This window comes from Dermacentor variabilis, chromosome 7 (assembly GCF_050947875.1).
Source record: "Dermacentor variabilis isolate Ectoservices chromosome 7, ASM5094787v1, whole genome shotgun sequence".
In the NCBI taxonomy this organism is placed as follows: Eukaryota; Metazoa; Arthropoda; class Arachnida; order Ixodida; family Ixodidae; genus Dermacentor; species Dermacentor variabilis.
The window spans coordinates 102,209,469-102,223,535 of NC_134574.1; the positions used below are offsets into that span (position 1 = coordinate 102,209,469).

Sequence of the window (14,067 nt, forward strand, 5' to 3'; positions counted from 1 at the left end):
TTTATGTGCAGGGTAGAGTGTACTGGACCTGTGCTGGAGTACATGGCTGCCCCATGGAGGCGCAGCGAAGAAGAGGCATGCGGGTTTTAGACTTCCGCTGGGCGGCATGGTTGGCATCTGCGCCCAGTTGGGCAGGTGCAGACAGGCGAGCAGTCGAAGCGTTGCGCTGCTTGTGAAACCAGCGGACGAAGGCTTTGCAGACAGTCCCGGTTCTTGCGCCCTTGTTAAACGCGGCACAAACATGCGCACGCACGCACGCACGCGCATCGAGGCACCCTCTATGGCAGCGTGCGTTCGGCTTGGCTAGCTTGGCAGCGTCTGCAGCCTGCTGCCCTGCATTAGCATTGCAAAAACGGTCAAGGTGGTGTGTGGCGCCACATCAGGTGGTGCGGCGGCTGCCCCGTTGCTAACGGCTTCGCTATCGCGGTGGTCGGAGGGGCCGGTTGATTTGTCTCCCTCCGAAGAGTCTCGTGCGTGCGCTTTTTTTTCTTTTTCTTTTTTTTTTGCGCGCATGTGGCAGTGCCCTGGATTCCCGAACGTGCGTGGCGTGATGTAGGGCTTCTCAGCTGCCCCTCGCCCCTGCGCGAGTCCCGTGTCCGGTCTGTTGACTCCGGGGATGAGGAGGCGGGGGGCGACCGAACGCGTTTCGCGCCTTTTTGTTTCCTCCCTTGTTGCGCGCGTGGAATGAATTTGGATTTTATCCGTATTAGTTTCTTTGTCTTCTTCTGGGACCCGCCGTCCTCCATCAGGTTTCTCCCGTGCGTTGCGCTTTGCCGTACAATGTGCGATTACTGGCTTTCTCATCGGAATTATATATATATATATATATATATATATATATATATATATATATATATATATATATATATATAAAGTGAAGCGTTGAGTCACAGGATCCGGCAGCAAAAGGTAAACGAGTAGAAGCACGTACGGACAAAAAAGAAAAGAAAAAGACGGTGCCTTACTGACGTTTCGGCCGCGGGACGGCCTTCGGCTGAGCGATCGAAACTGACCGGAACGTGAGTTTTTTTTTTTTTTTTTATTACGTGCGTCTAGTCTTTTGGAGCACTTGCTCTTGTGGCCGACTGTGTACACGCAGCCGAACACACGTACCGGTGATTCAGATATCAACTTGTGCAGCGAAGTCAGCGGCATCCGCACCGTCATGAAAAACAAAACAAAGACAAATTTCAGCTCGCGTTTCACGCAATTAGTCGCGCTCTGATAAGTCGGCCGTTCGTTATACGCGTCACCCGCTTTTGCATTATGCCGACTCATCTCGGCGCGTGTCGTGAGGCGGTTAGTCCCTTTACGTGGTACACGTCACAGTCCATGCATGGCGCGCCAATATATGATGTACGGCTGCATTCATCTGAGGGCAACGTACAACCCTCCTTCAGTGCTAAGTCTGCGGGAAGACGGGGCAGTCTATTAAAGCGATCCTTTCTTTGCAAGTTTAACTACCAGACTTATCTGACCGAGCCCTCTGCTGCTGGTGCTGCTACATGCTGCTGTCTTGCTGAATAACCGCATGTGACCAGCGCGCGCACGAGTGAAACGGGCGAATAATTAGTCAACCTTTACACCGCCAATCTTCGCGTCGCACTTCGCCCTGCTTGCACTTACCTCTCTTCGCTCGACAGACATGAAACATTGCCTTTCGTCCTTGTGAAATGGCTCCGTGTTACCATCTCGCAGTGTCCGTTCTTTTGAACTTCTGTTTGCATTTCGAATAAACGTTGTGACCGATGCAGGGTATAAACATGGATGTTGCGTGGTACTATAAATTTGGGACCTGTGTGATGCGTGAACATGAACGTTGCGTGCAATCGATCATTGCATGTAACAGGACAGTAAGTTTGTAGCTTTATAGAACTTAAGTGACCTCTTCACGAAAACTTCGTGTCGTACAGGTTCCAACATGTCTGTTAGAATATCGATGTCTCTCATATAGGGTATGCTACCTCTTTCTTCCATGTTCCTGTTCGTGCAAGTGAGCCTGATTTTGTGCTTGTAGGAGCTGGTTTAGCGCCGCGGTATGCAAAATTTTTTGCTGCAGAATGAACCCGGCCTTTCGCAACGCTAAGGAATTACTACAGAAGGCTTCTGATGTTTGTACTGAACCTTTAATGTTGATGAGTGAGTCCGAATGAATTAATGTGGTTGCAGTTTTTCTAATTATTTAAAGCAATGCCTTAAAACCAAAAATTGTCGACTAAACTCTGTCTCCTGTAAGTTAAACCACTGATTTAATTATAATGTCGCGCCAACTAACCCAGCAAAAAAAAAAAAAGATTTGGTTTGCAAAGTGCGAACGTTGGCCTATTGGCGCATAGGTACTCGGAAAAAACGGAAGAGAGAGAAAAAAAAGGAAGAAGCAGCGCCTTCTTTGTTTTTCATCATCGCAGAGCTCACAGGACGAAGCAGCGCTGACTGCGACCGGAATTCCCGTCGATTCGGCGAGCTCTTTCGGCCCATATCGGCGCGGGGCAAAGCGAAACCACCACAGCGGAAACCGCGTTCGAACGGAAACCGGAACAGACGTGCGCGAGGCGCCCCAAGTTTCGTTTTTCATACTTTCGTGTGCTTGTATTTCCCGCCCATTCCTCTCCCTCCTCCGCATCCGACCGCTTCTCCTCCTCCTCCTCCCGGGAAGCGGTGACCCGTTGCTTGCTGAGCTTGTGCGTGTTTTTTTATGGCGTAAGAGCCCGGCGTTCGTCTCTCTCTCTTTCTCTCTCACTTCGGCGTCTTTCTCGCTAAGCGTCACGTGACGTCACGGCCCGTCGTCGCGTCCTATTGGACCTCGCGGCGCGCCTCCAGGATCGGCTGATTCTCTCTCTCCTCCGGGGAGGCGTGTGCAATGTGCACGTTCATCGGTGGTGCGGTGGTGGGATCACGCGATCGACGGATGATCGGCGTGGCCTACAGCAGCAGCAGCTGGCTGTGAGCGAGGCTGGCGTGGTGGCCGCCGACAGCCCTGCACGTGCGCTCGCACTCACACACGCTCCTTTCCTCGGCGTGCAATCTGTCGTCGAGCTCGCGACAGAGAGCGCGCGCAGTGTTGTTCCCTGCACGCCGGCTCTTTGTGCTCGAGAACGTGCGCGCCTCGTGCTGTGTGTATCGCGTACCCGAGTGACCACCGTGCTGTTGTGCAGCGCTTGTGGCGTTCCCCGTCGTATCGCACTGCAGACGATCGGCGACGGCCTACATGATACGGCGTTGAGTTTGTCCTGTGCGTCCTTCGGCCAGAGATAGCGGTTTATCTCTGCCAGTGTGTGGCCCTCAAAAGTGCCAAGCCCCCCGAGTGATTTGAGAGGTCGTGCCTGAGGCAGCAGTGGAGTACGTACTACAGAACTGCTTTCTTTTTGTTCGACACCAGCGATTGGGATAACGGCACGTAGTCGAGCTGGCTGAACGCAGCGCGGAGATTTCGTTTTATCGTGGTTTGGTTGTCTGAGTTTGGTGAGTGCGTTTTCAATGTTTGTAAAATTTCTTGTCGTTGATTGCGTGGTTATCGCGTCAGCCTTCAAGTTTTCTTTTGTCTGGCAGGACCTTGCGAGCCGAATCTTGCACGAGGCATGTTTGTAGTCTGTATTTGTAAACCACAAAGAAAACGGAGTTGAGCGGTGTACCGAATTGATTCCCGAAAAAATTAAGGCAAGGCAGCTTGGGTTAGATAGAGATTCTTATTTGAGGAAGGAAGATTTGGGGTAAAGTGCAGCGCAGTAATAACGGTTACTGCTGATTGGCTACCTAATTAACTGTCGATCATGATTGGTCATCTCGACTTCTCGGCACGTCGTAATCGGCCAATACCGGAACTGTGCAGAGACCTGTCAAAATATAGACTCGCGTACCTAGGCCAATCACGTTGATCCAAAATATGCATTAACTCACACTTCCGATCAGTTGATTGATCCATCCCTCCATTTCTGACTATTTTTGTTTTATTCCTAGCGTTCAAACAAACAGACACAGTGGTTGCTCGTTTTCGTGCGCTGAACATCTGCACTGCTCAATTTTTTGTTTTTTTAAGCTGCTCGGGAGTTCCTTATGACTCAGACATGACCTTTTCATTGTGCCCCGAGGTTTTCACATTTTCGAGCTGACACTTTCTTAAACAGTTGCGGTGTGTACTGTTGTTGCTAAGCGGATTGTTCACTGTTCATGGCGGGTGTGTTGCGCAAGTGACTCAGCTGATTGTTCGAGCAAGACCTCGCGACATTTATACAGTTGCCGAGACATCTTTGTCGCTCGCGTTTTGTCACAACACTTTATATCTTTTTTTTTCTCGCCTGTACACCGCGAAGCTGCATCTGTGACTGAGATGTTGAAGTTTATGTGGCTAGGTTGGATTCCATAAAGGAGTTCATTATGTACGTCAGTCTTACAGTAGACACGCTTTCAGCGGTGTATTACCCCCTAGCGCGAGGTCGCGGTTTCGATTCCCGCCGCGTATCGCCCGCATTTTTAGCTTCAGAAAGAAACCTAGGTGAATAAAACGAATCCCGAGATTTGCATTGCGGCGCCTGTCATAGCCCGTACATGTCATGCGTTGTGATAAAACCTTGTGAATCATTATACTAGTAAAGCGTCCATGCGCACGCGCAGTCGGTGGTAACGGTAGTATGGTGACACTGCGTTAAAATACTCTGATCGTATTGCGGTGTCGCAACACGAAGCACTCGCCAGGGACCTCTGCATACTAACAAAAAGGTCGATACACTACTGATGGTTCTTTCTACATGTATGTGGCATTGACATTTCTGCCAACTCTCCTGAATTTTCTCTTAACTTTTGCGACTTTGGGCTCGCTTTCCGACTTCATAAATGTTGTGTCAAGAGTTAAGAAAAAATAAATTCTCTTCTTAGTGAAAAGTCTCTCCACATTCTGATGGCGAAAAGACGCCAGTGGACTACTTGGTTTGAGCAAGTTTATACAGACAATTACCTGAAGCAGACAAAATCAGCAACAGCATCGTTGCTGAAGAGGTCACTGTGATATTTAAAAAAATATATTTGTTGCTTACGAGTCGCTTTATTTCGTGGACATGAGCGAGAACATAGTGGGTGTCCAAGGGTGTGAGTGTGAACAAGGCTGAAGTACCGGTTAGCACGAGTACAAATGAAGGCAACTGAAGGTTAGTTGGAGTGGACGCAAGTAGCAACGTCGGTGACTATTGGGGAGTTTGAGCATGCACTACTCACACACGAGTACAAATGAAAGCCACTGAAGGTTAGCCAGAGTGGACGCAAGTATTAAAGTCAGTGACTATCAGGGAGTGCGAGCGCACATTGCTCACACAGGAGTACAAATGAAGGCCACTGAAGGTTAGTCAGAGTGGACGCAAGTAGCAACGTCGGTGACTATCGGGGAGTTTGAGCATGCACTACTCACACACGAGTACAAATGAAAGCCACTGAAGGTTAGCCAGAGTGGATGCAAGTATTAAAGTCAGTGACTATCAGGGAGTGTGAGCGCACATTACTCACACAGGAGTACAAATGAAGGCCACTGAAGGTTAGTCAGAGTGGACGCAAGTAGCAACGCCAGTGACTATCGGGGAGTTTGAGCATGCACTACTCACACACGTGTACAAATGAAAGCCACTGAAGGTTAGTCAGAGGGAATGTAAGTATTAAAGTCGGTGACTATCGGGGAGTGTGAGTAGTGTGTGCTGATAAGTGTGAATAGAAGCGACTGTGAATGCGAGTGAATGTTGGTGGGCATGAGTAGGAACGGAGTGAGTTCCGACGAGTGCGAGTGCACATGAGTGTTAGTGAGTGCGTAGCCTACAAAAATATTGGTGAGTGAGTATCCACTTATTCTGTTGACCTATCGTTTGCTGCATCTTATTTGCTGCATCTTATGTGCTGCATCTAAGGCTAAAAATCATTCTTAATAAAGGGTATATATATTCCAGAAGATGCGTGCGCTCGGAGCATGTGTTAAAAAAGAATTGCTTGCTATTCCCCAATTCCACACTGCCCCCCCCCCCCCCTCCCCACCACAGCATAATTTCTACCAATCTCAAAGTTCACAGCTTGGTAGGTACGCACAGATAGTGGCATTGAGCGAGATTTATTCGTAATGATTGGCGAGACCCTTTAATCGGTCTTCTTAAAAAGTTCCGACAGTTCCTTCTTTACATCTGCGCTATGACTGATGTTTCCTTTTTTTTTTTTTTTTTGCTAGCATTCATCAGCTGCTTATCTTGTCATACCTGACCCTGACAGATGCAGTCATATGAATCCAGTTGACAATTAGACATAAAAGCCATAGGGCAAGTTACATATTTTTTAAATTGAAATGTAGGAATTATATGTGTAATGTAAAGATGACGTTCAGTTCTCATCCACGGCAAGCTCTCTATATGTTTTCTGTCCACTTTTTATTTTTATTTTCTCATTTGTGCATTGATTCTAGGTTTTAAATAAAGTAATTTCCACTATACTTTCTGTGGTTTACTGTCTGGTGGCTTCATATGATTGTGACTTACAAAAATCAAGCCCATCACGTTGCCCTTCTTGATCCAGACAGATGAAGTTGTTTGTACTTCTACCTGTATAGCCTGGAAGTTTTGCTTGCTGGTTTTGTGCGCACTTCTTCCTTGCTGTGACACTTTCTTTTTCAGTCACATCAATTTGTGTGACAGGAGTATATATGACATGAACGTAAATTATAAGGCTCCATTTTGTACTTGTGTGTTCTAGAGGGACGTTGAAGGGCAAAATGAAGTTGGAGCCGGAAATTAGATTGTTTTTTGATGATATTTCAGTGTTTGTTTGGACATATCATTAGCAGCAGCAGTCAAAAGGCTCTTGGAAACCTGCTGCTAAAGCTCTGTTTTACCAGACTCTCGCGGAGGGTTAGAAAGTAATATAGATGTGTTCAAAACCGAAATAACATTATTACAGTCGTTTTTTAAGAATTATTCTTGTTTGTCAAATAGGCGGTAAAATCGGTGTGACCTTTTAGTAACACACAAAATTAGTTAATAATAATTATAGTTAATAGCAGCACCAGAGACAACAGAGTTGCCGCATATCCTTAAAGGGACACTAAAGCAAGAAAAAGCCAGCTTAGACAGATAAATTAATAATTTAGAACTGTTTTCGTTTCATTTGTGGTGACAGGTTGATTATTAGATGAGAAAGGTTGATTATTAGATGAGAAAATTAAAGTCAGAAAATTGGTTTTTAATTATTTCATATTGAAATCCCAGCGCCCTGTGCGTCAGTGTGACGTCACACATGTTGTAGTAATTTTTTTTTTTCGTATTTAGGTCGCTGTGGCTCAGTAGATGTTCTCGAAATTTGCCCAGTTCAGTGTTTGGCTCTTTCAGGGTACAATGTAATCCAACTTTAATGACAAAAATTAACTAGGATTAAGCAGGCGCTGTCTAAATTCAGTACGTTGCAGTGAGCTGGTGCCTGTAGTTCAAGGCGACGTTGCCATGTGCCTTAAATTCTTGCATCTTCTCTGGCTCCCCAAACATCCTCACACAGTAGGAGTTGCTTCTTTCGTACTGTAGAAGGGTGGTTTGCTCAAAACCTTTTTCTCTTTAGTGTCACTGTAACACATTTTATCACTCCCGGTACATATTTTGTCCGTCTGTTATGCCAAAGTCGCTTTGCTAGACCAGATTCTAAAGCGGCCGCCCCCTTTTTTTTTTTTTTTTTTTGTTCAGGTGAGGGACGCGCTTTCGCCGGCGCCCTCACCACCGCATTCTGCCAGAAGGATGAACTACATTGGCCGGATCATCACCAACGTGCGGGAATTCTGCAACGAGATCAATTCGGCTACGCTGACGGGGGCCATCGACGTGGTGGTCATCGAGCAGCCTGATGGGTCCTTTGCCACTTCACCCTTCCATGTGCGGTTCGGCAAGATTGGCGTTCTTCGGAGTAGGGAGAAAATTGTGAGCACTCCGCTGTTTGACGTCATACCCATGACATACTTTCATTTGCTCTTTCACTGTACGGTGACTGCTCTTTTCTACGCCGTTCATAGGCATTACAATTCAGAAGACTCGTGTTGGATGTGAAGGCTGTCAAGCCTGAATGAAACAATGCACAATCAAGCCCTAATCATTTGAATAATTTATTCTGTATTATGATTTGTTAATACATCCTGCACCTATCAGGTTGGCCCAGTGGCCATGACTTTATGCTGCTGATCATCATGAGGTTGCGGATTCGATTCCAGGCCATATTTCTATGGCGGCAGAATACAGAAACGCTTGCATACCTAAATTTATGGGCCCACTAAGAACCACAGCTCATTAAAATTAATTTGTAGCACTTCGCTGCGGCGTCTGTCGTAGCTCGAGTGTTGCTTTTTGGACAGTTAATCCCAGATATCAATCACTCAGTGTATATATACTCTGCTATCTATTTTAATGGCAATAGAGTTATTGCGGTAAGATCTCCTATGGTAGATACTGCAGCCCTGGTCACAGTAACTTGTATTGATTGAAGAGTTGGACACCGCTCGCAAGACAAATTTCAGAGTGATTTTGGCTAGCTAGCAAAATATCACTTCTTAACTTTGCTAATTAATCACTTTGGAGCTCGTCCCCAATTGTGGAATTGAAGCCAAGCAGTAATGAAGCCGTATTCAACCAGTATATTTAGCAGAAACCCTGTTCTTCTTGGACGTCTCGGGAAACACGTCCGAATTTGTGCCGAAATGCGTCAATGTTGCAGTTTAACGCATAAAAGCACTACGTTTCCTGCAGCATATATTCTCTAAAGCACTTGTGATGCTTTATCCTTTGTTGGAAAGATAAAATGGCATGTTGAGAGCAACTTTTGTTTCTAATGTATTTGTGCGGCTTATGCTCCATTTCACACATAGCAGGCAAGGTTACGAAGACCGGACAAGCTTCTTTCACTGCCCGCATTCATTGGTGCATTCACATAGGACAGAAAGATGTGGGTATGCATTATGTAATTTCATCTAACATCATGTCTGGGACTCCTTTGCACAAAATTCCCTCAAGAAGTAATTATTGCCGTAGTAATGTCATACCTGCCAACTCCCTCGAATTTTTCGTAAAGTTTATGAATTTGAGGTCCTCCCATGATTTTATGAGTGTTTCATGAAATTTTGCGATAAATTAGCTCTTGAATGATGAGGCGATGCAAGATTGAAAAAAAAAAAGAAGAAAAAAATAAAGCGTAAGATGTGATAGTAATTGTGCTGCTCTCTTACGGCAGCCCAAGACGCCGTAAATCGTGTTGGGTCTGTGGGAATTTACGAATCTTAATGTTCACATGTTGGCAGGTATGCGTTATGGCACTGAAAAACGAGTACTTCATTGAAGCTTGTGCTGCTGCAGTAAGCCACATACCACATAGTAACTGGTTGACCTTTGGCTCACAGAAAGGCCTCAACCAGTTATTGCTCTCTTTGCCTCACTCCTGCCGCGGCTAGCAGGTTCTCTTATCTTATCATGGTACTGCAAATACTTTATCTCCTTTCTTTGCTTTGTCCAAAGGTTGTGGTTTGTACTGAGCATTACAGCTGCTTTAGCAAGGACATCTTCTTCAGTGCTTGTTTGTTAGTTAAGATAGCACGTCCTTGTCATTTGCATTTTGTTCATGTCATGTGTGTTTGTTGTGTTTGTGCGCAGGTTGACATTGAGATTAATGGAAAACCTGTAGATATTCACATGAAGCTCGGGGAGTCCGGTGAGGCATTCTTCGTTGAAGAAGTCACTGAAGAATCGGTAAGCTGGCCCCCTGATCTTCTTTTATGGTTCTGTTTTCTTGCATTTGTAGTAGATGAACAGCAGTTTTTTGGTGCCAGCAAGAGGGCTGGAGTAACCTTTTACGTGTTTTTGTCTCTTGCTTCTTTTATTTGAGAGATAGTAAAGGTGTTATTGTGATTATTGTTGACCTTTATTGACTTTCCATGCATTTGGTTTGTTGAGATTAGAAATGTCGTTCAACACCGTACTCTGTTTCATACATTGTGTTTAACGGTTTAGAGGCTAGAGAGACTTTCTGCAGGGGTAGCGTTCGCACCAACAAAAAGTTCAGTGTTCTTGCCAGCAATTAGGTCAGACTTCTTTACTTAAATACAATATGAAGTGAAAAAAAAAAGAAGTTAAATTTGTAAAAAATGAACGAACAGTGTATTTGTATGGCTGCTAATACGTTGTCCTACATGAATTTAGTTCTGGTTGTTTTACTTTTCCGGGTTGTTTTTTTTTCATTTGCTGCCCATTGCGGCAGTGTCATGTGCATGCCTGCACGAGCAGTGAACCCCAGACGAAATGCGTGGAGGGATAAATTTTGGTGGCCGAACCTCGTGTGAAGCTTCCACAGCATTGCATGCTATGTGTGAATTGGAATATAGGCTTCTCGTTCACTTACCACTCTTGGCAGCCGTCTGTTCTGAGCAATGCTTTGCTTTGCTGCATAGCACCACACCATCAAGCTGCCGAAGTTACCCATGACAATGTGAAGTGAAGTTTCTCACTTTTGAATGCCACTGCATGTTGCTTGTTTCTTAGTGTTACATAGCAGATGCTACATTTGCAAGCATTTATTTACACGTGGTTCACACTTTAAGTGTACGACCTCGCTGGTACGTAAGTTTCCATAGGAAACAGACACGTTCCAGTCTTTGGTGACTATCAATAATAGTGTCAACCACTGCCTCACGATGGGGTAACGTGTCGACACCAAAACGCCTCTTCGCCCTGACAAAGACGAGTTTCTTGTCAGAACTATGGCTCCAGAGACATCCCTTGTTCCATAGAGCTCCCAAAAATAAGTTACTAGAGGTAACATTGGTGCTAGTTTCTGTGGGAGCAGTATGCATGGTGGTGCAGCCAGCTTGTGAATGATCGTTAGTACATGGCTCTGCCTAAACTTCGTCCTTCTGTCTTTGAAACGGCTTTATGACTGTGAAAATTGTTCAAATTCAAGAAAATGTGACATTATTAATGCGACAGTTTGCAATAATTGCGCAAGTGCGCAAGGTCTGTTGCCTTGTGCGTTTAGAAATATAGTACTGCTTCGAAATTTAGGCTGACAAAGGTAGGTAAGGCGCAGTAAACAAAGCCGCAATAACGTCTGAAGCCACAAGCATGAAGATCAGACAAATCCGTTTACTAACCATCAATTCCCACGCTACCTGCACGCTAGCAGCATCATGCACAGTTTCCTTCTAGCAATATTAAGTAGGAAATTCTATGTCCCCTGCTGTGGTCGCTTAGTGGCTGTGGTGTTCGGCTGCTAAGCACGAGTTTACAGGATTGAATCCCGGCCATGTAGGTTGCATTTCGATGGGAGCTAAATGCAAAAACACCCGTCCATGTACTTAGATTTAGGTGCCCAGATGAGCCCAAAGAACCCCAGATGGTCAAAATTTCTGGAGTCCCCCACTACGGGGCGCGCCTCATAATCTGATCATGGTTTTGGCTCATAAAGCCCCATAACTTAATTTTTTTTTTAGGGAACTCTGTGTCTTGTTTCACTGCTGTTGGTTGCTGCAATCCTCCATCTTCCTGTGAACCTCTCTCTTGTTTGAACTGTTTAGTGATGCACTCTAGGTATAAAGTGAACACTTTGAAACGTAAACGAAGACATTTGCCATCATGAAGTGACTTTTCTATTCCAAACAGGACCAAGTACCTATTCACTTGGCCACGTCCCCACTACCCGACTGCCACGACATTGGCGAGGAATTGAACAGGCTCAAAGCGGCCCTCAGCCAGCAGCTCGATAACAGCGGCCGGCCTGAATGCCTCATACAGGCCGAGTTCACGGTGGGCACGGACACCAACGACGAGCTCCCAACCATCACCGGCACTACACCGGCGACGCCAATTCCTTCGGTTCCTATGACCGAGCCGCGGCGGCTCTCCACGACTCGGATGCACAAGCCCTCTCCCATGTTGGCGTCGCGGCAGCAACCCCAGGAGTCCATCGGCGTACAGACTGAGGCGGCTATCACTGGTTGTGAGGAGAATGAAGAAGACAGGGTTGAACTGGTGAACGAATCGAAGTATGTCCTGCCAAACAGCCAGCAGAACCAGCAGCAGCCACAGCAGCAGTCACAGCAGCAGCCAGGCAAGAGGAGGCGAAAGAAGAAACACCCTATCCGGCGGCGCTCACGCATCAACGAGGACCCGCACAGCCGGACATCCACGCCTGCCACCGACGATCAGGACATCTTTCAGATGGACAGCGACTTCGAGGAAGAACGCAGCGGCAGCACCGCCATCGGCATCACCGCGCCATCGTCTTCCTCGCCCTCGCCGCAGATGACACCGTCGACTTCGACGGCTGCGGTTGCCATGTTTATGAGTCGGTCTGTCACCATGCCGGCGGACATTAATGCGGCACGCGAGGAGTGGCAGCGGACCATGACACCCAAGAGGCTGTCGGTGACGTTTCCCGCCGGCGGGGGTGCGTTCCATCCGTACAGCGACGGAGACTTAACTCCGCCACGCAGGTATGGCAGTGCTGGAACATTCTTACCATTGCATGTGGTATACTCGAAGGGACCAATTTGAGGTATACTATTTTAGTGATGAAATTGTTAATGCTGTCTGTGGTCTGTGGTTTTATGCGTTGAAATAGCATTTGCAGAGATCATGCTTTTTCTTTTATGATAAGTGAAAACAAGACAGTCATGTTTATGGAAGCTTTGGTAGGCTTGTCATTTCTGCCACAGCAAAAACTGACTGAGAGAGAGTAGTAGTGTTAGACCTTTTATGAAAAGTGAATGTACATTACAATAAAACAAAGCCATAAACTTGCTATCAGTTTTATACCGCTTACATGTGCAACAGGAGGACTATAATGCAGTTCTGTATAAAGGGCTACATAAAGCGTTACGTTGCAGATGAGGAATCTACGAAATAAAAAGCAGCGATTGCACATAATTGAAATTCGCTTCAGAAGGCTTGAACGTTTGACTGGCTCATTTTATGTGGCCTTCTAATTCACAGTGTACACGATGGGTATTCTTGCAACATAGCATAGTAGGATCGAAAAACCAGTAATTGTGTGAAAAAACCAGTAATTGTGTGACTCAGACTGGCATGTGGCATCATTTGCGAAAACTGAACTGTGCTGGTCCGAAGCTGGACATGTGGCAATGCTAACTCTTTAAAATGATTGTATAGCCATGTTCCTTTGTTTAACTTATGCCTTCCTGTTTCCTTTCCAATGTCTCTTTCATTCTAACTTTCAGCTCCTCATTTTTTATTCCCTTATGCTACATTTTTTCCAACGACACGAGACAGTTCAGGTGTCCGCTGTAAAGTGAGGCAGTTACCCGCAGCCCTTCCTTTCCTCTGCTCCCATCAGTCATTTTCTATTAAAGGCAATAAATTACTACTACTACTACTACTACTGCTACTACTGCTACTATCTACTAGTACTACTACTAGACAGTTCTGGCCACATGGAATCTGACGGAACCCTTCCTGCAGCCCTCACAACTCGAGGCCCTCGAGCCCCAAGTCCGACACGGAGTACGAGAACCAGATGATGGATGCCAACAGCCAGACGGAGGAGAACACCATCAGCTGGACGTGGGGCGAGCTTCCGCACATTCCGAACGCGTCGCGGTTCTCCCAAGAGGAGATCAGCGCGGCGACGTCTGCCATGAACAGCGGTGTCCTCAGGCTCTCTAGGGACAGCCAGGATTCCAAGCACCTGGGCCCTCTGTCCTCGGATGAGGAGGACGCTACAGAGAAGCTGGGTGAGTGATTGAGTACATGTAAGAGGGACTCTACATTGAAGCATTACCATAGCCTAGGCTGGTAAACTAGACTTGCGAAGTATCGAATATTCAGTCTCATTCATAGCAGAAGCTCAGCAAGTGAGAAAGTGACACCAGCTTTTGATGTTCCTAGGCTGACTTCCCTTTATGTGATGTCATGACATAAGGGGAAGTTCATGACTACCCGCCACGGACTTTGACAGCACCTAGTGAGGGCTAATCAGTTGCATGTTAGTTGTAAGCAAGGTTTCAACCTGGTAACTTCTAAGGTAAAGATCTTTGTATAATGTAAATGGGGGGGGGGACATAAGTGGAAG

The 14,067-nt window shown here is 46.3% G+C and overlaps 1 protein-coding gene across 5 annotated transcripts in view; it reads left to right on the forward strand.

Moving 5' to 3' along the window:
- Positions 1-14,067, forward strand: part of Lpin (phosphatidate phosphatase LPIN) — a 145,216-nt gene that overhangs the window by 100,994 nt on the left and 30,155 nt on the right. For 3 of the 5 annotated variants that reach the window (XM_075698896.1, XM_075698894.1, XM_075698893.1), the window contains exons 2-5: positions 7,692-7,922; positions 9,639-9,734; positions 11,640-12,472; positions 13,458-13,729. In XM_075698896.1, the coding sequence (XP_075555011.1) occupies positions 7,743-7,922; positions 9,639-9,734; positions 11,640-12,472; positions 13,458-13,729 (1,381 nt within the window). In that variant the 5' untranslated portion in view covers positions 7,692-7,742. Of the gene's footprint in view, positions 1-2,916; positions 3,463-7,691; positions 7,923-9,638; positions 9,735-11,639; positions 12,473-13,457; positions 13,730-14,067 lie in introns of those variants that run through there. The other 2 variants (XM_075698895.1, XM_075698897.1) reach the window with 2 other exon arrangements.